The 27,925-nt window shown below is 40.5% G+C and overlaps 1 protein-coding gene across 4 annotated transcripts; it reads left to right on the top strand.

Moving 5' to 3' along the window:
* Window positions 1-250: 250 nt before the first annotated feature.
* Window positions 251-22,589, top strand: rxrba (retinoid x receptor, beta a). Of its 4 annotated transcripts, XM_082522111.1 has the most exons (13): window positions 251-360; window positions 1,150-1,298; window positions 3,666-3,901; window positions 4,422-4,575; window positions 4,669-4,848; window positions 7,607-7,627; window positions 9,429-9,589; window positions 9,831-9,960; window positions 10,955-11,087; window positions 13,695-13,730; window positions 15,515-15,606; window positions 15,742-15,847; window positions 16,658-22,589. In XM_082522111.1, exons 2-13 carry the CDS (start codon window positions 1,283-1,285, stop codon window positions 16,803-16,805), a joined length of 1,413 nt encoding a protein of 470 aa, XP_082378237.1. In that variant the 5' UTR covers window positions 251-360; window positions 1,150-1,282; the 3' UTR covers window positions 16,806-22,589. The 4 variants fall into 4 exon arrangements, with proteins under 4 accessions (XP_082378237.1, XP_082378238.1, XP_082378239.1 ...); XM_082522112.1 differs by lacking the exon at window positions 7,607-7,627 and having other exon boundaries at window positions 252-360; XM_082522113.1 differs by lacking the exon at window positions 13,695-13,730 and having other exon boundaries at window positions 252-360.
* Window positions 22,590-27,925: the final 5,336 nt, after the last annotated feature.

The following is a 27,925-nucleotide window of genomic DNA, read 5'->3' as shown; positions in this document are numbered from 1 at the left end:
GGATTATTATGATTAGCATTGATTTCTCAGTGTCTGCCAGTAACCTTTTCATCTATGCAGCTGACATACTGAGCTGAACTAGTCTTGACCTCTTGACCCTCTCGCTGGATGTTGTCTCCCTCACTCAGTGACATGTGGGGCACAACACTCCGCACAGTCCACGTCCTGCTTTAAGAAGCAAGGGAAGCCAGCGTTGAGCTGTGAGAGAGCACTAAGCCAAATCCTCCACCATCATCATCATGTTTTCATCCTTGCAGGGGGAGGGAGGGTTGACTACGAGGCAAAGTGGGGGGGAGAGACAGACACACACGAGGCCTAGTCGCCACATCTTTTCATGCGGAGAAGCTGAGCCGCTAAACCGTTAGTAACTTCCATTTATTTGCACGAAATATTTACTTAAAATATTCAGCATGTTTTTAAAAAGATTGCATAGTTAGGGGAAGAAGGACTGGGTGATGGGGTGGCTTGTTCTCGGTAGTTTCGCTCTCCTTCGAAGCTTTCGTGGTAACTAGCATGCTAGCCAAGTTACGTAGCTAAGTGTAGTTAGCTTTAGCGATAGGCTTGTTTTGCCAACTTAAACTATGCTTTTCACGCAATTTATTACCAGAGCTTGTTAGCTTTAACGGAAGTGTTAATCGGTCTAATGCCACTTGATTTTGATGTAATACAAGCTACTCTGCTTCTCGGTAGTCACAGACATTGCAAGTTAGCTAGGTTAGTTTACGAGCTTTGGCTAACGTTGGCTAGCGTGGAGAAACGATGGGTTGTTGCCATCTGTCTGGGCTCCATCTCATTTGGTTTGGGGTGTTTTATTCACCTCGTTGAACCAAGATAAGATGAGCAGTGTTTTGGGATCAGCATGCTGCTTATTTGCGGAATATAACACGGGTGTTTCGATCTGTACTGTAAAAGACAATCTTGGCATCAGCTGAGCAGCTGGCTGCTTTAAAACGTCCAGCTGTAACGTTACGTAAAATCACCTAAAATGCATCAAATACGCAAATATTTCTAATGCTAAGCACAGGTAGAATTCACAGCCGTGTAAAGATAGGAGCCACGATAGTTTTGTTTTGCATCTTTATGCCCAAATGGACCCTCTGTGTCACACTCCTGTTTTATACGGTGCTATTTCTTCTGTTGGAATTTCAGAGCCGTTTTTGGGTTCCCAAAAAAACTCCGGCCCGGGCCTCAGTCCGCGGTCTAGAGTTTGATATCGGGCTGTTAGAGACGGAAGCACGTCGGCTTGTAGCTGTCAGTCAGCCCCTGTGCCCCAACCACAATCATGGGAGACAGCAGAGGTAAGCAAAAGGAAGAACTAATGTGCAAAGATTAATCTTTCAGCACTGCAGACAGGATTATTGTCTAGATGACTTGCATCTGGAAACTAGTGTTAATAATAGATCAATGTTACATTATTATCTGTTGTAAAATCGTAGCTATGAAAGATATGTGGTATGAAGGAACAGAAACTAAAACAAGACTTGCTTAAACATCACAGTGCTAAAGCTTAAACAGATGTGTGTGTGTGTGTGTATATGGGTGGATGACTGGATGTGTGAAGCGCTTTGGGGTCCTCAGGGACTAGTAAAGCCCTATACAAATACAGCCGTTTACCATTTATGTGTTACATCTGACACAGCTGACCAGGTAGAAGTGTTTTGTTTTTTGTTTTTTTAAATAAATCAGTGTGTGGTGTCCAAAATATCATCTGCCATTCTTCTAAAAGTAAGTAGGTTTTAATAATTGTTTTACTGTTAAAAATAAAATCTCCCATTTGATTGAATCGGTGTTCAACTTGCCGGTTCTAATGTAGGAACAGAATTAACCAATGTACTATAAAAACATGTCAAAGCTAAAAAATAAATTATGTATATAATTCACTGTGAGGCAATCATAAAGTTGTTACTGTGCTAAAAAGAAGGCACTCTTCACTCTTTGATTCTGTTTTTCATTAACCTCGATCCAAAACGTTTCAGACTATCAGCACTTTGAACCTTTATTCCCAAGCCAGGAAAGTAATAACAACTCGTGCCAGTAATGGGGATTTATTTATTTATTTTCCCCTGAAATACATGAACAGCTGAGAAAGTATGCACCACTTAAAATTAAACACACACACAAATCTGAGTAATGTAAGGCACAATTCATTGACTTTGTTGATTTGTTTTTGAAATAACTGTTTTCTTCCTGGCCTGCAGTAGATGATTTATGAGACAACGTGATTCCCTGATTTTTGTTCCTGGGGGGGGGAAAGGGGGGGGGGAGTGATTACATCAGACGGCAGCCAGTACATCGCCCACAGCAGCAAGAATGCAGCACAGCCAGCTGTAGAAGGGACAGACTAGTTTAAGGAATGATGATGGGGAAGAACACAATTTACATATTATTTCCAACAATATTTTGTCATTGTTTTTTTTTTAATAAATCTGATTGAAATTGCACAGTCAAATAGGGTCTTCAGACAAATGAGGTACATTTATTCATATTAATATTCATATTTTTCACATATTGCACCAATAACATAGAACAAACACACATTTCTGCTAAAACTCATGCAAATTGCTGTAGTAAGAATTTTTATTTCCTTTAGAAATGTAAGGAATAACTACTGAGTTCGATTTGACTTAATTTCGCCCTAAAGTCAATGTTAAAAGCAAAGGGAAATTTATATCACCTCATCCACGATAACACAGGTATCTTTACGTATATAGAAATGGCATATCCTCCCGAGAACCAAAGAAAAAAAGTATCTTTCAGTTTAACGTTTTTTTTTTTTTATAATTTCCTGCCTCTATGGAGCTAAAAGAGGCCACCCAGTCACACGAGATATCACTGGAAAGGTAAGGATGTCCTAAATTGAGCACATCAGGACTTAGTAGGGTAGCTTTAGTAATAAGTCAAAAGATATAGACCAAAAACAAATTTCCATTACAGAGGACATAAATGAATAGGCTGGGTCTCAGGAGGACATCATGATATAATTAAATGAGATGAGCCTGGGCACATCTGTTGTACGAGTAGGAGCCCCGTGTCTGCATCCAATGATAATTTACCGCTCAAAAAAGGAGCGTCTTCAGCAAGCTCCAACAAAGCACAGTGCTTTGCAAATTATGCAGGGAAGCTGTTCCTGATAACGGTGGAAACCACTTGAGGCCAAAACAAACTGTTGACTACAACCAAGCTGTGAAGGAGTCGATCCTACCTGCTGGTGACGTGTGACCCAAATGTAAACAAGTGACTCAACTGAGCTTTGCTGGGGCACTGATCCTTGCACTCCATATGACAGGAAGAACAAACGGTGGATGGACATTACTGATGGGGTTGCATGGTTGTAAAGCAGCTTATAAAAAAGCTTGATCCACGTTGCAACATCCCTTGTAGAAATAATGTTTTTAGTTTTGTCATGTGACAATATTGTGGAGCTCCTGATGACTTAAAGGCTTAAGTTACTTTAGGTATTGTTGAACTAAAGTGTTAAGCAGTTGTTTTATATTTTCTTAGTGTAAGCTCTCACGTAATGCAGTTTGTTTTCCATACTTTTCACACACATCTAACTGATGAAACATCACAGAGAAAGCCATCCATAGACTTAGGCATTTTTGCTGTGTGCTGTTATTATGAATAATGAAATTTACTGTGTTGTTCATCTTGCTGTCTCTTATCAGATTCCCACAGCCCAGACAGTTCGTCTGTGTCCTCCCCACCTTCGGGCCAGCGCTCCCCTCCGCTGGTTCCCTCAGCTGCAGCTTCCATGACCTCCCTGCCTCCCATCACCACTGCCGGGGTCAATAGCCCCATCAGCAGCATTGGTTCCCCCTTTTCTGTTATCAGCTCTTCGCTGGGGTCTCCCTGCCTACCTGGCACACCGTCAGTGGGTTACGGCCCAATTAGCAGCCCCCAGGTGACATTTTGCTTTGTTTAGTATGGTTCAGTACATGTGGATGTATCCGTCATTTTGTAGGATTTAGAGCTTGCTCCAGCTAAAGTGATGGCTAAACCAACTTTACTCTGTAAATCAGTGTCATTCAAAATATTTCACGTTGTATATGCTCAACATTAAACACAAAGTATTTAAAAAATGCTGTTTTTGCTTTAGTGTTTGTCTTTGATATCAGGAATGTTTGTTCTTTGTTATGAGCCCATTTATATTGTTTTCTGTTTTTTGTTATTTACATGGAAGATTCTAATAGCTGTCTGTTTTCAACCATATGGCAGAGAGAGAATAGTAAGTAGGTTAAAAAATTAGTTGCAAAGGGCCCATGTTTCATTTTCAGTGTCCTCTAAAGTTTATAGTGCAGTCTAGATCGTAATATTAAACACAGTCTTTGGATTCTTACAGAGATGAAAAGGGAATAGTGAATAATGTATCATAAAAAGCCTGGTTGTCATTGCATTCTGCATCTTTTCTGTTGCTTTCTCAGATCAACTCAACAGTGTCGATGTCGGGGCTTCATGCAGTGAGCAGCTCCGATGATGTGAAACCTCCACTGGGCTTGAAACAGCTGTCATCTCACAGCCCTGGGCCGATGCTTTCCCAGAAACGTCTTTGTTCCATCTGTGGAGATAGATCCTCTGGTGAGTAGACGTCTAAAATACAGCTACTTTCTTTGTGTTGCCTCTGAGTTAGTTTCATCTATGATTAAAAGCAATTTTTCCCCTTTCTCTTAGGTAAGCATTATGGAGTCTACAGCTGTGAGGGCTGCAAAGGTTTCTTCAAAAGAACTGTGCGAAAAGACTTGACCTACACCTGTCGGGACAATAAAGACTGTATTGTGGATAAGAGACAGAGGAATCGCTGCCAGTACTGCCGCTATCAGAAGTGCCTGGCCATGGGCATGAAGAGAGAAGGTGAGCCAGCAGGAAAAGGCCTTGTAATCGGCTTGTTCTTAATCTTCTCTGTGTTATTCCTGTTTATCCAAACAAGTTTAGATTAAATACACAAAGAGCCAAATATTCACACACAACATACTTTCTGCATCCTTTACAACTTGCAGTGTCCTAAAATCCATTATAAAATCACCAATTTCTTTTTTTTTTTTTTTTAAAGGTTTAAAAGGTTTTTTACTGTTAATAGTTGAACAAGAGTGTTGCTGATTTAGCTTTGTAATCTATTCTTGTATAACAAAAGGCCAAGAGTAATGTCCTCAAAGGCGCTTTCAATTGGCCCAGTGTTGTGTTTCGGCCTTGGTGCCTTTGCTGCAGGAACCAGCATCTAAATTAAGTTCCATTTTAAACTTCCAAAAAAGTCCCTGCCTTGTACTTGTGAAAATGTAATGGGTGGGGTTTGCAGCAGTGATCATTTCTGACTGGTGGAGTAGCCAACATGAAGCAATTGAGCCAGCCCCTCACAGTCACACTGCGCAATAGTTTGTAAAAATCAGTTTGGTTACTTTAAAGTATGCCACAGAAATCTTTGGTTACTGTTTGTAAACACAGCATTGAATCTTGGCCCCTAATGTCCCCATTCAAAGGGTGAGAGAGAGAAATGGAGAGCAGCTTCAGTGAGCCGAAGCACGAGTGAAGGAACAGAGAGTGAAAACAAAGAAGTGAAAAGAGGAAATAAACATTTTTCTGAAATACAAATAAATAAGCTCACATCTCGGTACAACCCTGCTCAAAACTGGTGCTTTGCCAGATTTTGTGTGAAGTTATCAAAGTGCGCATTTCTTCCATTGTGGTTGCTCTGCTGTGTTTTTGTGTGCATTGTAGTTCAGTCTGACACAGCCTGAACACTACCTCAGACTTCATGCCTTGTTAACAGTTATTAAACAATAACAATGTTAAAATGGATGACATGGCAATTAGCACGAAACATCAAACGCCATTCAGAATTCTCACTGCTGTCCTTAAGAAACCTTTACAAACATCTACTAATCTGTATCTTGCCTTGTACAAGTGTCTTAACACTGAAAGTTACGTTATATCCATTTCAAGCCGGCCCATCTGAGATTATCTGCTGCTAAGCGTCTTAGAGTTGAGCAGTGTAAGTAAGCTAACCATATTGCACCCTGTGCTTTCTCGTGTCCTATTATTAGATTAGCACTGAATTCCTTAGCGTTGTACAATGCAAATTTTATGAACATTGATAATGACTTAATGCAAGTTAAATGTAAGGTATGTCACCACTGTTGTTGCTGATATTGTCACTGTGGTTGTGGAGTATTAAGACGGCACAGATTTAGGAATATTCGAGGCAGCATGCTTTCTGTGGGACCTAATGTCTGCATAATCTGCAGTTTCTGCAGCCTAACTCTGAGCCTAATTTTTTAACTTTACCCAACATTTTAAGAGCTATGATATACCATCCATCCGTCTTCATCCGCTTTATCCGAGGCCGGGTCGCGGCCTAAGCAGAGAGGCCCAGACCTCCCTCTCCCCAGCCACCTCCTCCAGCTTATCCGGGGGAACACCAAGGCGTTCCCAGGCCAGCCGAGAGATGATATACCATAAAAATACAATTAAACACATCTGCTTTCAAATATTCTTCCTTTAATTAAAGCTGTTTTCACACGTTAGCACTACTCCATGTGGTTTAGGGTGAGAAAGCTGCTTAGTGTGTTCAGTAGGCAGCACTAATGACATCATTTCAGTAGAGGTAAATCTTCTGGACTATGTACCGGAGTTATTTGCACATCACCACAGTCCACCTTTTTACAAGGGAAGTGGCAAGCTAACGACAGTGAGTCACGCTCACTGTGTTTGTGGTTTGTGCTGTGAAATAACAATATAGAGAAGTTGAGGGCTGCAATACATGTGTAAAAACTATTTAAAAACACACTTCTGTCTTAATCTGATGACGGTTTAACAAATTGGTCTCGTGCCTGTATAAGAACGCAGGTCAGTTAACAGTAACAGACACGATGGCAACCCCACTAGATCTGTCCAATCAGAGCAATCAAAATGGAAGGCATGCAAAAAATCAGAACCAATTCATATGAGATAACTTTATTGTATATTTTCCTCACCAGTCATAACAACAAAATAAATTATTCTTAACAAGCTTCCATGTGATTCCAGGCATCATTCGGTCGCTGCAAATTTGAGTAAAGCTGCTGGAAATGTTGCTGACGCAAATGTTGTATTTCTATCTGCTGCAGCATGATTGTCCGCGTGACACAAATTTCAACATTAGAAGTTATACGCAAAGCTTTGTGTAGCTGTCAGCGCTCCTTCTAATTTGAATAGAAGTAACTATTCTTCCTCTGTCTGCAGCTGTTTGCATGTACTTCTGCAAGGGAGTGTAATCTCTGCCTGACACTCAGATTAGAGAGCTAATCTCAAATCGTGCTGATTATGGAAAAGACTTGTATCTTAAAGGGACTGTAATGATCTCTTAAATTATATGCAACTTCCTCTGCTTTCTATTCTTGCCTGTTAAATGTCACAAATCATCCAAATCTAATTGATGAGCTTGATAAAGCAGCAATGCTACATATTCCATGACTGGAAAGGCTTTAATATGTGTACGATGGAGGATAGAAAGAGCGAGTAAAGAGTGGTAGAGAGGGAGATGGGGGTGGGTAAGCCTTGTAAACACTAACCCCTTTCCCCCTCTCTTCCTCTTTTTGTTTCCTCTCGATCTCTCTCCCCCACCCTCCTTCTGTAGTGGCCAAGATGAACGACAGATGTAAGGAGAAGAGGGAGGGAGGGGTGTGTGTCTGTGCCTGTATGAGTGAGCAGGAAGCAGAGATATTACATTGCCTATCAATTAGGAGCAGCTAGTTTAAAATATTTTTCCACTGTTTCTTGCCAGTGCTGAGAGGAGGACCAGTGCCAGCCTTGAATTACTTCCCCATGTGTTTTTAACCTTCATGGTTACAGGGAAAGTTTGCTGAGTATGCCCACTCGTTCAGTCATCGTTACACTAGTTTAAGTTACCTATTCTTTGCTCTTAACCAGGTGCAGCCCAGTAGAGTCACACTTACAGAAGAGGTCCTCAACCGTGTGGAAACATTTATTTAAGAATAAACTGATGCTTGGTAGTACCGTAGTAAGAATACTGTGAGGATACGTATCCAGATTCTTTTAATTAGCCAACCAGCTGTTGTCTTGCACTGCAGACAGACGCCACTTCACTGTCTCATACTGGAGCTGGCACTGGTAGTCCCGGTTCTGTTCTGCTCTGCCGCCTTAGTGAGCTAGCCGTAGTGGCAGATAACCAGTCCTCCACCTGCTGCGGTTTCTGGTTTCAGTAGCCTTCCAGCTCACAGCAGATCTCCCAGCAAGCAGAACCAGAACTACTGTCGCCAGCTTTAGTCCAGGATGGTGGACAAGAGAATCACTGGAGTGGCAGCTGAATGGCTTTAGGACTGCCACAACAGCAACTGGTTGTCAGCTTGTACACTTATGAAACAGGCTTTATTTAAAAAAAATCATATTACAAAATTCAGGTCAATGGCATAAATCTGGTACTTTAAACAAACCAAAGCGGCCAAGTCACATAATCTGCATCTGCTGATGTCTGTAGGATATCAGACTGTCAAAACATTTGACTGCAAATCATTTGTAACGGACTATGAATTTGATTATTTTAACGTAATTGTGCATTTATTTCTTTTAAAAAAAATCTGGTTACTGTGTATATTAAAAAACTCCCACAGAAATGGGTCATCTAAAGTGAATATAAAACCATATTTTTATTAAACACAGCTTTTTAATACCTCATGAAAAGGGAAAGTAGAGTTCATGGAATTATATTGATTGTATTTACATGGGCACTGTCTGCAATAACTAGATTGCTTGAATTTTATGAAAATAGAAACCTAGTTTTATTACAGCAGGGATTTAATAGTTCCAAAAACTTTGTTCCAGCCATTAACTGTTAATTGCCTGGAATTGGAATTCAATCTAGGAAAAAGCGCTTACACTCTGAGTTTGATTTCACTGTAATTTCTTCCTTATTGTCTATAAAATGGTTTGTTAATAATTTATGTGGTATGTCTTAATTGGTCTATTTCTGCCTTAGTTGTGGACCTGAAAGAAGTATGAAAGACAGTATGAGAGACTTTTTATGAACTGTGTATACATGTGCCTCTCTCTCCCTGCTGTTTGTTTCTTTTCATATTTCCAAATTCATTTGAATCTTTCTGCTTCTTTCCTTTTGTATGCTCACCTCTTCCTACACCAATCTTTATCCCTCATTGTTCACACATTATCTGTTAATCTCCTTTTCTGCATCTCTCACTTTATTTACCTTGGCTCATTCTTTGTTTATTCTTGTTCTCCACATTTGCCTGCCTACCCAAATCATTTGCTTTCTCGGCCATTCCTCTGCTTGTGTACTTTTCCTCCTCTCATAATAACATACATTCACTCATTTTACCCACCTGCATTTTTTTCTCCTTTCTGCTCTTCCTACTTTTTCCTCCCTTCCAACCTTCTTCCCTTTTATTGTTTTCCCCTGTGTTCCTCTCTCCCTTGTCCTGCAGCTGTCCAAGAGGAGCGGCAGAGGAACAAGGATAGAGATGGTGACGTGGAGTCGACCAGTGCAGTCAACGAGGAGATGCCAGTAGAGAAGATTTTGGAAGCAGAGATGGCCGTAGAGCAGAAGACAGAGCTGCATGCAGATGGAAGTTCAGGCGGCAGCTCTGTGAGTAGCCTGGGGGTGGAAATAAACCCTTTAGATGTTTTTAACAATAGAAATAATTATCAAAGGAAGTCTGAGTTTAAACAAACTCTATAGCAGTTACACGTTTGTGTTTCTTGAGCTTTGCGTGATACAGTTACTGTTAGATGTCAGATTAGTTTTAATATTATTCACAGGCACATAGTAATGCATTAAAGCTGCAATGAAATCACTACCACTAATACTGTAAATCTGCTTATTTCAGCCCAACGATCCAGTCACCAACATCTGCCAGGCAGCAGACAAGCAGCTCTTCACGCTGGTGGAGTGGGCCAAGAGGATCCCTCATTTCTCAGAGCTGCCCCTGGATGACCAGGTCATCTTGCTACGTGCAGGTAAGTCAGACTGATTTGATCCGGTTTAATAACTCAGATGAGATTCTACTGGTTTTACTCTTAGTTAAAACTATCATGATATACTCCAACAGTTTTAAAAATGCACAAATAACAGGGCGGTTGTTGCAAACAATGAACATTTTTTGTGGTTCTTTGTAACAATGGCATTACAGTTTGATCTTCACCATGCATGGATTGATATAAAGTACACCATATGGTCTATCCATCAAAATGTAAACATTTTAATCTTACATAATCTTTAGTTCTCAGGATTTTCTATATTGTCCTGTAACCCGATCTTAAAACTTCCAGTGCAGCTTTTAGCCTCACTTGTGCATCAAAGAAGAATGCAAACATCACTTTTGCTTATTAAAGAAATTCAGGAAACAATTTAACAATGTTAAGTTTAACTCTTTGATGTTATTTTGATTTCATTATTTTGGTTTTCAAGATCCATTGTTACGTCTTGTTCTCAATAAATTTCACACTGTGTCAGTAAAGATTTTCAACTTGAATAATTATTTCATCAATCATGTTTCATTTAAGTGTTCCCATATTTATTTACTTATCTATTTATTGAGCAGTATATTTGATGCAGTTATTACAACAGCAGCCACTACAGCCAAGAAAAGCTAATCATAAACTTGCACACTATTTTTGCAAGGGTATTTGGCATTTTCTGCTTTTTGTGCTTTGTGAAGTACAGTAAATTTGGGTAATCTCTTGTTTCTGATGTGTTGTCACATTGAATGGATCCGTGTCTTTGATTTTGCACACATTTAATGATGAGTGTTCTGCCTGATCGCTCCCATTTTTCTGGGCTTTGCAGGAGCGCAGGAGCACAGTAGCTTGTGACCCACTGAGGCTGGGTTTGTGTGTCTTAGTCTTGAACTGGGGATCTGTCTCATGTATTAGCCACTGCAGTTTGATGTATTTGTTTTTTAAACATGAAATAAACCTCATTAAAGATACTGAGACACCAACTTTTCAACAGGCTGGAATGAGCTCCTGATTGCATCGTTCTCCCATCGCTCCATCTCGGTGAAGGACGGGATTTTACTTGCCACAGGCCTGCATGTCCACAGGAACAGTGCCCACAGTGCAGGTGTTGGAGCTATCTTTGACAGGTAATGCCACAATGTATGGAAACACAAATGGTGCAACTCTGATACACAAACAACATTTGGGACTCTCTGCAGCTTTAAGGAGAAGAAGGCATGAAACCAAAACATTGTGTTCACTAGAGGGTTTTAGCTTTGTTATATAAGTGCATTTTCAGAAGCCGTTCTACTTTGAATCTCAAGTGTACTACGTCTACATGTATGCAGTATAAAATCATGTACTACATAGTAAAATAAGCAGATCCTGGAAAGCCAAAATGAAATCCCTTTTGGTTTCTCTGGATAGTGAACAAGAATCGAGGTTACAGTGTTCATCTTTGGCTGGCTGCAGCTGCTGTGTTCTGCATTGGCTGTAATTGGCTGAGAGACTTTGCTTCTGTAGTGCTGCCTGTAGGATCACAGCGCATGCCAGGGAGGCTGGTGACTAATACTTAGCAATAGGCATGCATGCAAACTCCTGCACACTCAGTGGCATATCACTCATTGTATAATCTGGTAATGTGGTAATGGCTGGCAAATGTACAATCTTATGTGCAAATATGAAATGGAAATGTCTTTAAAAATATGTGACTATAATTTAATTACTGTGCAGAATGTTTTAGAGGCCGTAAGTATGTTAAAAGGTGTTAAATCTTCCCTTTTTATTATCCCCCCCCCCACACACAATTTCAGTACGACTGGCTTAACATGCATAAACAGATTTAATTATAAGTTAAAGATGTCAAACTTTATGTTCTTTGAATTATTGGGCTTTAATATGGATGCAGATATACAAACGGACCCTTCTGGCACATTTATAAATGATTAAAGTTCTGGTGCAAACTCCAGTGTGTCTACAAGAAACCATCAGATCACAATCCACGTAGCGTTTATGACCGCAGGCCAAAGATTGAAAAGTTGCCAGCTTCATGAAGGAGGTATATTTCCCCGACTGACCGCCAAGTCGCACCCCAGGCATGTGTGGCTGCGCTGAGCGGGGGTTTTCCCCTCATAGCCGAGAGGTTTGCTGGACGAGGACCCAGAACAAAATGGTGCACTGTTTGTTTGCAGTTGATGCATTTAATACTTAGGTAAGATGAAATAACGTGTTTCATGTCATGATGGGATGTCAGACGGCTTTTGCCTCGATTTTAAAAAACAGTATGCGTATTGCAGCTCTTGGTTAATCTTATCTAAAGTTTTGGCTTAATCACAGTGTTTTAATTCACAGTAGTTGCACATTAATAGATTACTAATTTGCTACAAATGGTTAATCCTGGCTTCAAATCCAGTTTAGTTCAAATCATGCTGGGCTTGTTGCAAATGGCTCAAAGGTCATTTTCTCATAGCACTGCTCTCTACTAGCAGCAGGCTTCTGTTTCCGCTTGGCATCAGCATCTGTTTGAGTCTACTGAACCATATTTTATGAAAGAGGATGTGGATATTTCTTTGTAACACATTACTCGCTGTAGACGTTTTGCTTTAATGGCCCTGAAGTGTAAAATACCACAAGCTCTTTAAAAAAAAAGAAAAGAAAGAAACTCCACACAAAACTCAAACTGAAAAACACATCATTTAACTACACGAACTAACGGACAAATTTCAGCAAACACAAAAGCTGAGCAGGTCCAGATTAATACGATGTAGGTTTAAAAGATGTAAGTCTTAATAGTACCATGACTCTGGTGTCTTATTTTGAAAGGTACCATCTTTCTTTTGAGTTTGGACAGGCAGAAAGTAAATTGATTATTGCACATCCTTTCCTGTTTGCTTCCCTGGTCAATGACCCTTTCCTAGAGCAAGCAGACCCAGTCCTTGCCTAGCAGTGTTTCATTCAGTTGAATACTAAATTATGGTCATTGCTGACCTCATTCAAAGAAGCTACTGAACAGTTAAATTTAGTATATTATTATGCTGCTACTGACTAGATGGCCAAGAGGAAAGATGACGCAATGAGCACACACACAGAAAAGAAGCACACAGTGACCTTTTGCCTACATACACTCCACATTTATGTGAAAATAAATCGATGACAAAGGTAGAAAGCATCTCTGCTTTACTTTGTTGTTGTGTTTGTGCTGTTTTAAATGTGTTTTCTGTTTACTGATGTTTTATTTTCCTTTTTTGTGTGTGGTTAATTTGTTGTCCTAAATGTTGTATTCTGCTCGTCAAGCCTCTGTTCTTCATCCAACAGACACAGTTCAGTGACATTTACTCAGGTTACTTTGCAGATCTGTTAACATTTAGCTAGAAAAATCATTTAAACGTTGAAGGGCCCTTTCTGTAAGATGTTTTTCTGCTGTCCTGCATTTGGCTCATAAAATCTGTTACAGCCTGTGCTTGTTTTAATACATGTGCAAATCATTGAATACTATATACACACTATAATGTAATAAAGCACATCACATTTCTACCAGAGGTCCACATTTATCAACATGTAACAGTACATGCACAATAAATTTTCAAATAAAGCAAACCTTAAACCAGACATCGCATTTAATACAACCATGTCACATCACATGTAAGCGTGGACTACCTGTGCACTACCTGTACAGCTGAAGGGCTCAGAACAGAAAGTACTGTACTGTAACTGTGTAATGACATTGTAATAACACATTGTGATTGAATACACAGGGCGCACAATGCCGAGGTTGGGGCCATATTTGACAGGTAATTACCCCACTACACAAACACTTTCCTTGAACCCCTCCTCTTTAAGTCTACCTTAAAACAAACAAACAAACGACGTGGAAACGTTGATGCTGTCAGACTTTCCTGCAGCCTTACAGCTGCAAGCCAGGTTCTTACAACAGGATACAAGTCTGAACATCACCTACTAAAATTGTAAATGATCGGCGTACTGTCAGACACCATGTGTTGTTTGTGGCTTTGAATGCATCCTGTCACTGAATGTTTTGCACTTTGGCACTTCATTTTCTTAGAACTTAAAGTATATTTAGGTTAGACGACTGCAGAGTGAAACTAAATGTGTGGACTGCCTTTGTGAACAGCAAATACTGTATTACCGAAGTCCTCGGTTAAAGTTTAGAGCCCCTAATTTATAGTGGAGGTGTTGTTGGCTGTCATCAGATGGGAAATACCCGTAGTATAAAAATAATGACACGTACTCTGGGTGTACCCCATAAATTACTCCTCATTTCCTCCACTTTCTCAAGTAAAAAGGGGGGGGAAAGGCATTTATCCAGAGCGCTGCCGTGCATAAAACAATTGATTTGGCAGTGCATCGTAATGTTGGTTAAGGTGGTGTCTGTTTAACAAAAACAACCCTGTCATTAAAAACAGATGTTCGTTTCTGATCAAGGACGATGGAGAAGCAAATAAGCAGTCTCTAACAGTCATCACTTCTTCCTCTTACTCTATAATTGTATCCCATTCCTCTTTCAGTCAGTTCGTTTGCCTGGAGGGGAAACGCTTAATAGTTTAGATTGCAAAACACAACATCTACTAAAGATTGATAAATGCATTGAATGAAATGTTTGAAAATGTTGTTATTGTGACATTTTCATGTTTAGGCGGTGTTTTTGTTAGTTGTTTGCATTTATTCATGCAGTTGTGAAAAATTAAAAATAGCCATTCTACTTTTAATTTTAAGAAATTATTTTAAAAGTGAGCATTTCATCAAAATGCTGGTGACAGTCCTAGAAAAGTAGTTTTTTTTTTACCTTAAATTATGTTAAAAGGATTACTGTTAGGAATTACAGGGGATTATTTCCACCTCGGCCTCTGTGCAGCTCCTCAGTCCATCCACTGCCTGAAGCGAGCCGTTTTACCTCCTCTCACTGGTTGTGCCTTTCAAACAGGAGGCTTTAACAGCAGATGGGTCTGCTGTCCCCACAGCCACAGCTTTGTACTTGAAATGAAGAGTTAAAAAAGAAAAAAACTGTTTAACAGAGACAACAACCGGATATGTTCCCTTCACTAAATACATTTTGGGTTTATTCTCAAAAGCTTTGGTCCAAATTATGTGTCTGTGTTTGGTAAATGAAAAATATTTTTCTGACCCGAGTGTCTCTGCTCCATGAGCAGTTGAGGGAAAGACACAAATTAAAGTTTTAAACTAAACAAGAAATTACTAAAAACATTTTTATCTCCAGTCATTGTAGATTTTGACATTTGCCAGCCATTTTCATGACAGGACAGATTCAGTCACCGGTGCAGCTGCAGAACCAGCAGTGTTCAGCCATGGCCTAACTTACAGTCATTATATTAATAAGTAACCATAAATAGCAGTGGTTTTGCCATCTGGTCTCTCTGTTTCACTTAATATTGTCTTTTTCTCATGTATTTTCTCCTATTTTTATCGATTCCCCCTCTTTTTTTTTTATTCTTCACTGGCACAATCCTTTCTTTTTTCTCCCCCTCTCTCTCCCGGCTTTTTCCTACTGTCTCCATTTGGGACTTCTCTCTTTGCATATCTCTTGTCCTCTCTTCAGGGTTTTGACAGAGCTTGTTAGTAAAATGAGAGACATGCAAATGGACAAGACAGAGCTGGGCTGCCTTCGAGCAATCATTCTCTTCAATCCAGGTACATGGGCTGGTGCAATGTTGAAAATCATGTGAAAGTGTCATTGGGAAAACTAAAACAGACTCATTAAAGTCTGGAAAACTGAAGAAATTTTAAACTGTTGAAATAATGAAAATATCCTGTTTTTACCTGAAGATGCTAAGGGTTTGTCCAACTCCAGTGAGGTGGAGCTCCTAAGAGAGAGGGTGTACGCATCTCTGGAGTCTTACTGCAAACAGAAATATCCCGATCAGCAGGGAAGGTAAGATATTGCACATGTGACTACAGACAAGAGGTGAAGTCACTGTGGGCTCTGCTGTTTACACATACCCACGTACACTCATCACCGCTGCACAGAGCAGCTGATACAGTCTGCCTTTCTGAATTAGTCTCTGGGCTGTTACCAAACAAACTGAATGTTGTATCTTGATCAAATTTACTTGTGCTCATAGTGTGAAAACAGAAAAGTTATAAAACAGCCAAGAATCCTGGGCAGCATTTAATCAAGTCCTCTTAAATCCACTGACTTTGTTAAAATGAAACAACAATTTATAATTCATTCTTTTAGTTTAGTTGTATGAGATAACTCGGATTGGCATAAAGGAGTCGTATTGCTGATACCCCCAGGGATCAATAAAGTATTCTGATTCTGATCTTGTTACTTGAAACTCAATGCAAGAGTGGGGGCAGATTCTGTGTACTATAAGCATAACTTGAGCTGTACACTGTTAGATATTGTGATTATGGACAGATATTTTATGTATTCCAACTCGTGTTTTAAATGGTAAATGGTAAATGGCCTGTATTTATATAGCGCTTTACTAGTCCCTAAGGACCCCAAAGCGCTTTACATATCCAGTCATCCACCCATTCACACACTGGTGATGGCAAGCTACATTGTTTTCACAAACTGTTAGTTCTGCTTAAATACATTATATTAACAGATTATCCAGGATGCTTTCGTTCTGCAATCTGAAAAATTATTCACAATTTTTCGTGCATTTTAATTGATTTTAAGACATTACCAGGTCAGTGGCCATTTTTGTCCCTCATCGTTCCTTCTGTTATACAGGTTTGCAAAGCTCCTCCTCCGGCTCCCGGCACTGCGCTCCATCGGTCTGAAGTGCCTGGAGCACTTGTTCTTCTTTAAACTGATTGGTGATACGCCCATTGACACCTTCCTGATGGAGATGCTAGAGGCGCCTCACCAGCTCACCTAGAGGAGGAGCCAGCTTTGTTCCGGTCAGGATCCAGTGCACACCAGGATTACCAACACGACCCCTCTGTGTTGGGTCATTGGCTCTTCTTGTTCTTCCTCACTTAACTGCAGCACCTGCTGGTGGACACACAAGAACACACATTCACCCTGGCTAATTGTCTACACACACACACGCATGCAGATTGCAACCATGGATTGACCTATGATGTAACTAATACACAGATAATATGGCTGTGAAAATAAGTTTCCTAATACTGAGACACACAGATTTTCACTTGTTTTCCCATATCCAGTTTTCCTCCATAGGGGTTATGACTCAAGGAATACACGCCCTTTTTATCTTATATATACAGTAAATGTCTTAATTTTAAGTTAGCCTTCCGTTTTCCCATCTTCAACTCGCAGTGGGTTTTTGCTTCTGTGTAACTGGTGTACCTCCCCCGTTTTTACTTGGGTTACTGCCAGTTGCACCTCTGCATATTATATCCATCACTAGCTGGTTAGTTATTCATGTTTGATTTTAGCTTGAAATCAGGTGCATAGCATTTCAATCAACTGTCCATCATCAAAAGTTGTTTTTTTTTTGTCAGGAGGTGCCCTGTAATGGACAGGCAGAAACACCCTCCCAACAAGCTCATCCAATCTTGTAAAAATTGAAATGTTTAATGCTTTTTATTCATGCTGAAACTTGTTTAAGTTTCTATTTTGAAGTACTGTACTCATGAAATGAGAGCTTTTTCCAAGGCTTTGAAATCCAGGAAAAAGGGGGCTGGGAGGACTCTGAACAGCCAAACATGGTCCTTCCCGCCCTGGTGCGCACAGCGGGCTTTGTAAGAAGAATGACTTGAATTTCTTTTCTTTTTAAGTTTTATTTTATCCTTTTCTCTACTTTGGCAGATGGTTTAAACAGCTTGAGGCTCACAGGAAGTACAGCTTCATGCAAAAAAAAAAAAAGAGTATTCATTTAACTTCCCATTCATTTAACGGCTCCTCTTGCTGGTGGTCATTTTTATGCACTTTTGTGAATTGTAACTGTGTAAATGTTTCTGTTTCCTAGAAATGACCATCTCAGACATCTAAGATGAACTTGAAGGTACTAAGTGTAGGATTTTCTTATTGTTGTGTTATTTTCAAATCCCATGTGGTGATTTGTTATAAAAGTTCGGTCACGTCCTGAACAAATAATAATCAGATTGGATGTTGGATTGGATGCTAACCTCTAATATACTGACTATATTACCGTTACTGTCTTGACGCAGCACAGCTGAACATCTCCATTTGTTATGGGTTTTTTTGGGTTTTTTTTAAAAGCAAAAATATTTTTTTAATCGATTGTGTGTTGAACACAAAAGAGGAAGATGATTTGAATTTCTCCCTGAGCAGTTCTGCATGTAACTGAACGGTCTGTCTAAACTGAGTGGCCTGCAGCTCAGGGAGACTCTTCAGTAAATTAACCCAGCAGTTATTGTAGTTTGAGAGGCATGCTGTGCTGCACCCATACTCTCTGTTAAAGCAGGGTTTGTGCAATACAAAAAGCAGCAGCTGAGATTTGCATAATTTGTCCATTGGCATAATTTTGCAGCCCACAGCTCGTTATAGATCTCGTGTTGAGGATGGAGATCGGTGAAGATGCCCCCATGTTTACAAAGATCCTCGTGTATGTCATGTTTCTCCTGGAATTAACTTGTGATTATATATAATGGAAATCCTACACCTACTACCTACTCTTTCAAAACTTTATTCACTGTGTATGGGCTCGGTGCTTGCAACCTTTTGTACAGTAGATGTAAATAATAGAAAAAATGGAGTCATGTGAAAACAAAGGCCTGTTCACACTTGAGAACGTCAGAGATGTGGCTCCACCAAACAAATTATAAAGCTCTATTTTTAGCTGTTGAATCAACATTGGACTGGATTCCCATGTGACAACCATTAAACCTTCACCATTGAACCTTTTGGAGCCCAGGGCCAAACCACACCTCAATGCTGCTTTTGCACCAACTTCTGCCAATGTTTCCTGTAGTTCTTGGTAATTGGTTGGCTGGATTTTGTTGACAATGGCACTTGACATTTACTGTGATTGAAATTTGTGAGCAACTGAATCTGAGAATTACAGTGAAAAGTCAAATGCAGCTACCACACGATCAGGAGATATTAAAACTATGAATTAAACCGTCTACACGTGCTCAAAGGCGAGCAATACTGGGGTACACATAAAGATTTTCTGCCATTTTTGTTAGTATTTAAAAGAGTGTTGACATTCTGAAGTATGTTTAGCCTTCTTTTTAGTCACCACATTGAATAGAAATTAGATACACATTTTGCAGTATCATTCTACAGGGAAGAGGCACAAGTGTCCTCTACCAGGTGCTAAATAATGAATACGGTCTTTTCATTTAAGACTTGCACATTTACATCAATGCAATTACAGTATGCAAGTACACAGACAAATCAGACAGCCGTTCTCCACTCTAGCTTAAAACTGAATCTCCCACTTGAAGTTTTCTTTTTCATTTTTTTTTTTTATGACCCCGGCCTTTATTTTAGTCTCCTTACTTTGGAAAATGAATACCAGCAAAGTGCTTGTACTTGTTGGCTGTGGCTGATAAGGCTCTGTGCTCTACCAGTCACAGCCAGAGTTAGTTTGTTTTGTAATTGTAGGAAGCAGTTTGCCTGGTGGAAGCAGTGGAAGTAGCTGTTGAATTTTGGGGTCTGCCAGCTACCAGAATGAGCAAAGAGCTTCCCGCCCTGCAAATAGTCCAAATACTACTTCTCAGAGAGGATCCGCGGCCTCCCCCATGTGATGTGGACATAGAGGCTGGCAGTTGACCTGTAAAACAGGTGTTGTGTTTAACATATAAGTTGGTCTAACCTTAGAGTTTGGTTTTGTTTCATTTCTTCTTTTTCCTTGCATACAAACGATCAACTCAACAAAGTAGTCTCCAGATGTCCATTAATTTCCTACATGCAGAGAAAGCTCATTCTCTTATGCACCATTGCTGACTCGTGTTATGTATTAGCAAGCAAAGCGGGATGGTGATAAGCTCATGATTTAGGTGAGATGCACGAGCATCTACCAGCATTCTTGTACTGTATAAGCTGTAGTATGGTCTCAGTGCTTTAGTGACTTGAGGTGGTTCAGATGAAATAATAGAGACTTGAGTGATTCTGCAGCCATTGAGCTTTGAAATCTGTGGTCTGGACACAGGTTTGGTTATCCTGAGACAGTTGGGCTGTGGATTAGGTTTTACCTTAAACAAGCTTTTTTTTCCCTCAGTGTGCCGCTCAGAGAGTATGCTGACTTCAGGATGTGTGATGGTGTGAATAATCTCCTCTTCTGGTTGGTTGATATCCTTGAAACTTTCTCTGCAGGATTTTAGCTTTGGAGCTTCCTCTGTTGAATGTTTAAGCCTGCTGCTACTGCACTGTGTTTATACCTTGGGATGGGAATCATTATACAGCCAGTCACAGTGCTGCAGGGTTCACTAGCTGACATTAAGTACTAGACACACATGCAGAGTTGACTGAACGGACGCCGATTTCTGTTGGTGATTCTTCAAAAGTCAAAATATGCAACTTGTATACTCATTGTGGTTCAACTTGTCATGCAATATATCTGTTGTGTTTCTGGCATTAGTTCATTTTAGCTTAGTCTGTTACATAACTTAATATTAATTGGCAGTAAAATCATTTAGGTATTCCCATCCCTCCATATAACAGCAATGTATTTAAGTTGTGCTATGCTATTTTTTACTTTACTTTTTGCTATGAGCTTAGCATTTAGAAGACAATAAACAGAAACAGTAAAACGGCGATACAGTCGTTGCAGGTTTTACGTGCTAAGACGTTTCAAGCTTTCAGGCTGTCTTGGCAAAAGCTGGTGGTTGGGTGTTTTTGTTTTTCAGCTTTTGTTTTAAGGTATGTGTGTAAGGTTTTATGCACATGTGTATGGAATCCTCTGCAGCTGCGCCTTTTGACTGGCAGAAACTGTAGCTTTGGCTGTGACTTGCTGAGCGCTGTTAAATAAATTAGTTGCGTGAAATAATAAAATGGTGCAGGAAAGGGAGCCAGGCTGGAGGGGTGATGAACTCGCTCATTGGCCCGATCCCTGTCAGTACAGCCCAGCCTCCTTCCTTCCTGTACTGCCCCATCTCCACTGCCTTTTTTTTTTTAACTTAACATTCAGTCACCCACGTGGGCTGAAAATTGTTGGGCTTTCCATCTGAATGGACTCGGACCGTTTGAAAAGGATGTGAAGCTTATCGTGGGACAAAGTGTTGGAGAGCTATGGCGAAGGGATCCCGTGGTGTGTTGTCCTCTTTGCTTACTTTACTTGACGGCAGAGCTGCGGCGATCTGTGGTCTCCACCGAGGGGCCTCGGGATTGCGCCGCACCGCCAAAAATGTTTGTCGTTGCAACCTTGTGCACTCAAGGCAGACGCATGCTGTGACCTTTTGACTGTGTAGCAGTATTGTTGTCGCCATCTTTGTTACATTTTGAAATGACTCGCTTTTGAGAATAAAGACGTTGATTATAAATATGCTTTTTCCCCCCTGCGGGCTGTGACTGAAGATTTGATCACCGTGTCTGATTGGACGTTTTAACCCAGGCGCCAAGGCCCCTCCTGTTTGATCAGTGAGTGCTAAAGAGTGTGCTGTGCAGCCTCAAAACCGCCACCACCTTCACTGGTTTATTTATCACTGCCAAGCTGTTTGCAGCCATTTTTAAATGCAGGGCCACTCAGTCCCCAGCGCTTGTCTGTCATGTCATATGTTGTGATGCCCACCTCGGCCTGTCTGTGATGCTTACTAACGGGGGCCCTAATAAGAGTTGAATGATAGCACGTGTGGAGAGGGGACGTGCTGGTCACAGGAGAGAGTGGATCAGTGTTGTGGACCCTTCTGGGTGCTCAAGCTGTGCATTGGTGCTTAATAGCCTGAAAAGATCTGCTTTGGTTTATAAAGGAGAGGGGAATGCATCGATGAGTGAAATTAGGATAAGGAACGATTTAAGAGGCCTAGCCTAGTCCTCCACCTGCTCTTAAGCTGGGTTTGGTTTGGTATTTTTGCTGCTGGGTGTTACCTGTCTGGCTAAAAGTGGACGTTTGAAAAGCTTTTCAGAGTCTGTTTTAGATTATGAGGGAGAAAATAGGGTTCTAACTTTAGAGAAAACAGTGCATAGCCCACTAAAATGCATAGGTGTGGTGAGCAGGATCTGGTTGCATTAACTTGATAGGAAGGATCAGCTGAACTGGATTTCTCCACTGAAGGAGAAGGTGGTTGTGTTTGAGGAACCGCGAAGAGTAGGTCAGAGAGCCGAGGAGGGAGGAGAAGAAGGGCAGGGACTTAAAGAACCCAGATCAGGTGTTCGGTTGTTGATCAAGAAGAAAAGCAGGAAAACTATTTTCCAGTAGATCTAGAATCTTCCTTAATTGTTTACTCTTCACTTTAAAAACTTCACACACAGTTTCTTTGTCTCGTTTCTTGTATCAGTCTTTTTCAATCTATGCTATTCATCTTTTGTTTATTACAAAGTATTAAACAAATACGAGAAGTGTAAAATCAGAATGGAAGAATCTGTCACTCGTTATTAATTTCTCTCTTTCTCTTGTGTCTGTTCGTTGTCCTGTTTGTATCTTACTCCATCGTACATGTGGAGCTGATTGACTATTGTGTGCTTTGGGGACTGAAAGAAGAAAAAAAAAAATGAAACTTTTTTTTTTCAGTCATTAATTCTGAATCTCGTTTCTGTTTGTTGTATCATGAGTAAAGGTTTTAATACTGTACGAGTTTAGTGTTTGTCTTTTTTTTTTAAGTCTATAAGATGATAAAAGTTACCAGAGTGCACTCAGTTTCTTTTAAAACACCGACTGACCACAGATGTAAGGGAACGTGCCGCCTCCGCTCCGACTGCCTCGGGAAACGATATCCTCCTCAGTCCAGCAGGACCCCAGGGCCCCGAGTGACCACTGGCACCGCACTCCCATCTTTCCACCTCTAGAGGGAGCACTGACCTTTTTGTCCTGTCCAATTTTCTGCCACCGTGGTAAAATTGCTTTGCATTTCTTTCCCGGCCTACTTTGCACACCTTGACCAATAAGGATGCAGCAGACCTAAGATCAGAGCATGCTTTGCTGATAGGTTTCACCCGACACTGGTGGCTCTGTTCTCTCTGCTGCATATTTAAATGTTAAGAAAAATGTGGGTGTGAGTTTGTCTCTTAGAGATGTAGCCAGGGGAATGCTCTTTCACTTTTGTGCCACCTCCTTTTTTCTGTCTCCTCCCTCGTCTGACAGTCCATCAAAAAAATCTCCTTTTCCTCCTGACTAAGAGAAGCTTTAGCTCACTATGCAGAACCATCAGGATTTGTTTTAGGTCATGGTCACAACAACTTTAATCCTGAATATGTTTATAATCAACAGAAGTTTGCAGGGAGTCAGATAAATCAACTATTTTAGACCACCTGTTTTTTATAAGCCTGTTCAGAAACGCTAGTTATTCATGGGCACTTTTCATACCTGTAACTACTCTCCCTCTGAGGGATCTGTAACATGGGAAACCACACATTACCATAGAAGCATAACAATAATACTGTAGCTGCTTCTGTGTTTTTCAAGCTGATTTATGCCAAAGATTACAGATTAGACTGGAGGTTTTTAAAAGCTGAAATATATGGGTCAGATTTTCAGAGTTTGTAACACTTTCCATCACTTCAGAGCAGAGAGGTGGTGAATAAGCTTCAAATCACTAGCTGGTCATGGTTATCCTGACTTGGATAAGTAAACTAAGACAGATTAGAAGGATGCCGAGCGTCACTTTGAATGCTACAGATGTTTGAGCCAAGTGTGCCACTCTGAACGGCTCCTGAAGTACCACCTGCTGCCAGCAGAGGGCGCAGGCACAATAAGGTGTCTGTTCTGGGAGCTCAGTACAGCCAAGTCAGCAGCCTCTATTTAGAGAAGACCCTATAACCTCTCATCTTGGAGTGGTAGACAGTCAGTTTCCCAGTTTGATCCAGGAATATATTTGTCAAATGATGTTTATTTAGATTCCAAAAAAAGGTTTCCACCTGGTTAGAGTCACTATTTTCCCGTAAAGTTGTATTTTGACACTAAACACAGCATTTTGAAACTTCTGAAACATCACTTTTAGTGAATTAAAATAACAGCATTTAATTATAGCTGACCTTTAGCGTTGCGGTCTGTTTAAGTGTTTTGCAGCTATGCTGTTGCCTGGGCCTTTAACCTTTTCTAAGGCTCATTAGCATCTTCAGAGTTTGCTTTACTTCCTGCCTCACGTTTCCTTCCTCATCACAGTTTTGCCTCTGTTGTCTTGCTTTTCGTCCACTCTCTAATATTGACTGCCTGCATTTTGTCTCACTTTCTTTCCTGCTCTGTCCCCAATCTCCTCCTGGCTCTCCCGCCCTCTCACCCCTCCCCTCTCCTGTCTTCTATTTGAGGCTGAGGGCTGTAGAAAGACACCTTTATGCCAGGGGTCAGATTCCTCCTAATTCCTGCTTAGCGAATGTCGATTTTTCACCGGGTAAATGTTTTTTCCCTGTGCTGAATAAACATGATGTGTTTGAAGTCACTTTTTGTGGATCCCGTGTGGTAGAATACCCCACACATCGTCCACACACACACACCTGAGGAGGACAGAGCTTTATTGAGCCTGTGTACTCTTTGGAGAGGCAAATATTACGCAGGAGGAGTACATGTCAGTTGTGTTTTCTGCTCACTGTTATTTTCTGTTCGGCCTACACAGTAAAATAAACACTATAATCCCCTTTGAGCTTTTTTACATGGTTTTTGTTGTTTTCTTAAAATCCATCTTAAACTCTGTGTATTTTATGCTAAAGCTCCGTTTACTGCAGATTTGTTAAGCATTACTAATACTGGTGACTGCAGGGACAAATAATTAGTAGTTTTTGGGGGTTTGCACCAGCATACACACAAAAGCAATGACCCTGTTCTTCCTACACCACAGAACACAAGTAGGAAAAGATCATTTAAAGACATCATCTCTCTATTTATAAGACAAAGTACAAACACTAGTAAACTAGAAGTGGATGAACTACTTTAGAAGCCAGTTAAAGTAAACATGTATTAGTGGGAAAGACTGTATATAGAAATAACATCACCACTGTGACGTCCATTGTTTGATTGACTCCACGTCTTGAAGCCCCAGAATCATATTCACTCATGAAAACAGAAAAACACGTGTCAGATAATCGCACGACAGAGACCTCAAAAAGCCCCAAGAGGCAAATCAAACCAGAAAGTTCCAGTTAACTCTGAGGTGAAGCTTTGCAGAGGAAACAAAACGGTATACGAGACGATCACCTAAAGATTTCTGAAGCTTTAGGCGTTTACGCCATCAAGATTTTGCTTGCAAAAACTTGGATGTGACGAGATGTGGCAGCTTTGACTGTCAAACCGTGTCCTCATTAGGTGTGTAGTTTCATACGCAAGACAGTCTGTCATCTGGAAACATGGTGCGACCGCAATTTGAAAAATATACTTAATTTTTAATTCATTATGACCCAGAATTAGTGAGAGAGCCCATAAATGGGAGGGAGAGCGGGTAGTGTACTAATCATAACGTCGATGGTTTGAAACCCTGGCTCCCCTACTCATGGTAACCTTGGGCAAGATGCTGAGCCCCAAGTTGCCCCTGATGCCTTCATCGGGCAGAAGACATCTCTTAAAACAGAAATGGCTTCATTTTTCAAACCTGGAAATGCATCTGTATACATACAGGTGTCAAGGAAAAGGAAATGTATTTACAGGGACTTAAACCTTCCACCTTTACTTGGATGTTAACAGGTTATTTTCCCTGTTAAAGTTCATTTTAACAGAAAAGTCTGTAACTGTAGTTACTGTTGGAGCCAACCTCGTGTGGCCTTTAGGATGAAGTTTTTAATATGTGCGTGATTGACAGCACATAAAAGAATGAACATGATTAGACGTGGGTACTGGCATCTAATGTATTTTGTGGATTTTACTGTGTCCTCTTGTTTATTCACCAACTGTGAATGAACAAACAGAGGATGAATGTGTATGGATCTGCAAAGGAGTCTGGGAGAACGAGTGCTGAGTGTTTATTATCCTCACATATGAAGCTGTTACAAAACTGGTGGTCCTCGCACAGATCCTGCAGCACCACCTCCCTGCTGACAGAAGGGAAACCGGGTGGTGTGGATCATCGGGGTCCATTATGGTGCTGTAGAGGGCGGTCACATTTGGTAAGCTACCTACTCTGAAAAAGTAAAATAAATGAAAACAAAAACATTTATCTTGCTAAACCATCCGCTGAATATAGTCGTCACAGTTTATTGTGATTAAATTAAACTTTTCTGTTAGGGGGCACCGGGTGGTACATGTTAGATTCTTGGAAACACTATTTCTGTCTCGTTTCAAGCTTAAAGTCACGTTTCTGTCTTTTTTATGTTGTGTCTGTACAGTTCAGACTTTTGGGACGGGGAGAAACGTTGGAATGAGTGGTGACAACATTTATAAAAGCCAAATTACTGGTCAGCCACTGTCCCCATGTTCTTTCAGGCGTAATGATATGCTAGGTTTTGGGCATACACAGACCAGCTCTGAGCCAGCGTGCACTTAGATGCCTGAGAGCGCCTCCTGAGCAGAGCTAAATCTGGGTGAAACTGAGAACGGGTCCCACACAAAGTATATAATTCTACATTTGAGGATAGTTGGTTTTGCTTTCAAATCAAAGGAACATGGCAGATAAATATATGTCAGGCTGAGAGGAAGACATCGTGGTGGTGCCAACTGGGTACGTAATCAAGAAATGTGCCCCAAACGTTTTAAACAGCTACGTTTTACGTGCAATTTGTGGTGTATTCTCCATTTTACAGTAAAGGTAAAAAACCTAAACCAGGAGAGAAAATCAAATCTAATCCTTTAAGCGTAGTGACTGCCTGTTTTGTCCATCTCAGTTCAAGTAACTGGTTCTACTGGTTTTTGTGTCACTTTCCAAAATAATCTGTCTTATAAAAATCATTCAGCCTTAAATTTTTATATTAAGACATCTAAACACCAAAAAAGTGGGAAAATATAAAATTTCAATAACACAAGATTTTCTTCCTACCTTTTTTTACATTTCTAGAAGTGCGACATGATTGGTCAGTGAAGGCAAACAAATGCAAGCAATGTTCATACTACCAAAGTATGGATCAGCTGTAGTAAATCTATTAAAGTCATGGACAAACTCCATCATCTTATTGATTTCAGTTAGAAATTGATCATTTTTTTCTAAAATATTAAAATTTAATAATAAAAATAATCTGTAGAGCTGCACGTTTCAACCCACCAATCGAGGAGGACCCTCGATTGATGGGTTCCAGTGTGCATGGAAGATTTGAAGCATTTCTAATGGAAATAACATCACGAAGCTCCGCCTCTTAATTTCACTGTAATGATGAGAGAGTGGGAAGTCTGTGTGTGGGAAGATTAACGAGCTCCTGACTGTTTGCCTGAACGTGAGAGGGGCGCGATGTGTCAGCGAGGGGGAACCAGTAGATGGAAGGAGGGAAACGTGGATTGGAAGACAGAAGAAGGAAGAGGGAGGGTCGTTTTTCATTTATGCTGCATCCTCGGCTGTTTTGCTCGTACAGTAATGACCCGGATGGGACTGAGCTGCAGGCAAAGATGAAAAGCTCTTTGATGAACAGACAGACCGGAATGAGCTCAGATTGTTTTCATTGCAGGTTTTCCCTGACCTCATTAACTGTGTCTGTGCACCAATACTGTGCATCTGTATGCTCGGCCTCATGTTTTGGAAGTTAGTAATTTGTTTTCCTCTTTTTGATCTTTTGTCTGTAGGACAGCCAAGTCTCACCAACACACAGGGGCGGGAATCATAGTGTAATAGTTACAGTACTGTAACTGTGGGTTCATAATACATAACAACAGTACTGTGGTGCAGTGATGCTGCTATTATCAGTTTGTAAGCGTTCTGATTTACCTCTCACCTCTGTCCTCTATTTTCTCCCATCTAAGTTTGTCCTCAACACAAGTAGGATTAAATTAACTGACTGTTGCAATAAAAACATTTATTGTTGAAGTCAGTGTATCGATAATTGTATCACAAGAGGAAGTAA

This window comes from Aulonocara stuartgranti (assembly GCF_965226115.1).
Source record: "Aulonocara stuartgranti genome assembly, chromosome: 22".
NCBI classification, from domain to species: domain Eukaryota; kingdom Metazoa; phylum Chordata; class Actinopteri; order Cichliformes; family Cichlidae; genus Aulonocara; species Aulonocara stuartgranti.
Note: the sequence above shows the minus strand (reverse complement) of the source record. Positions and strands in the feature narration are given on the sequence as shown.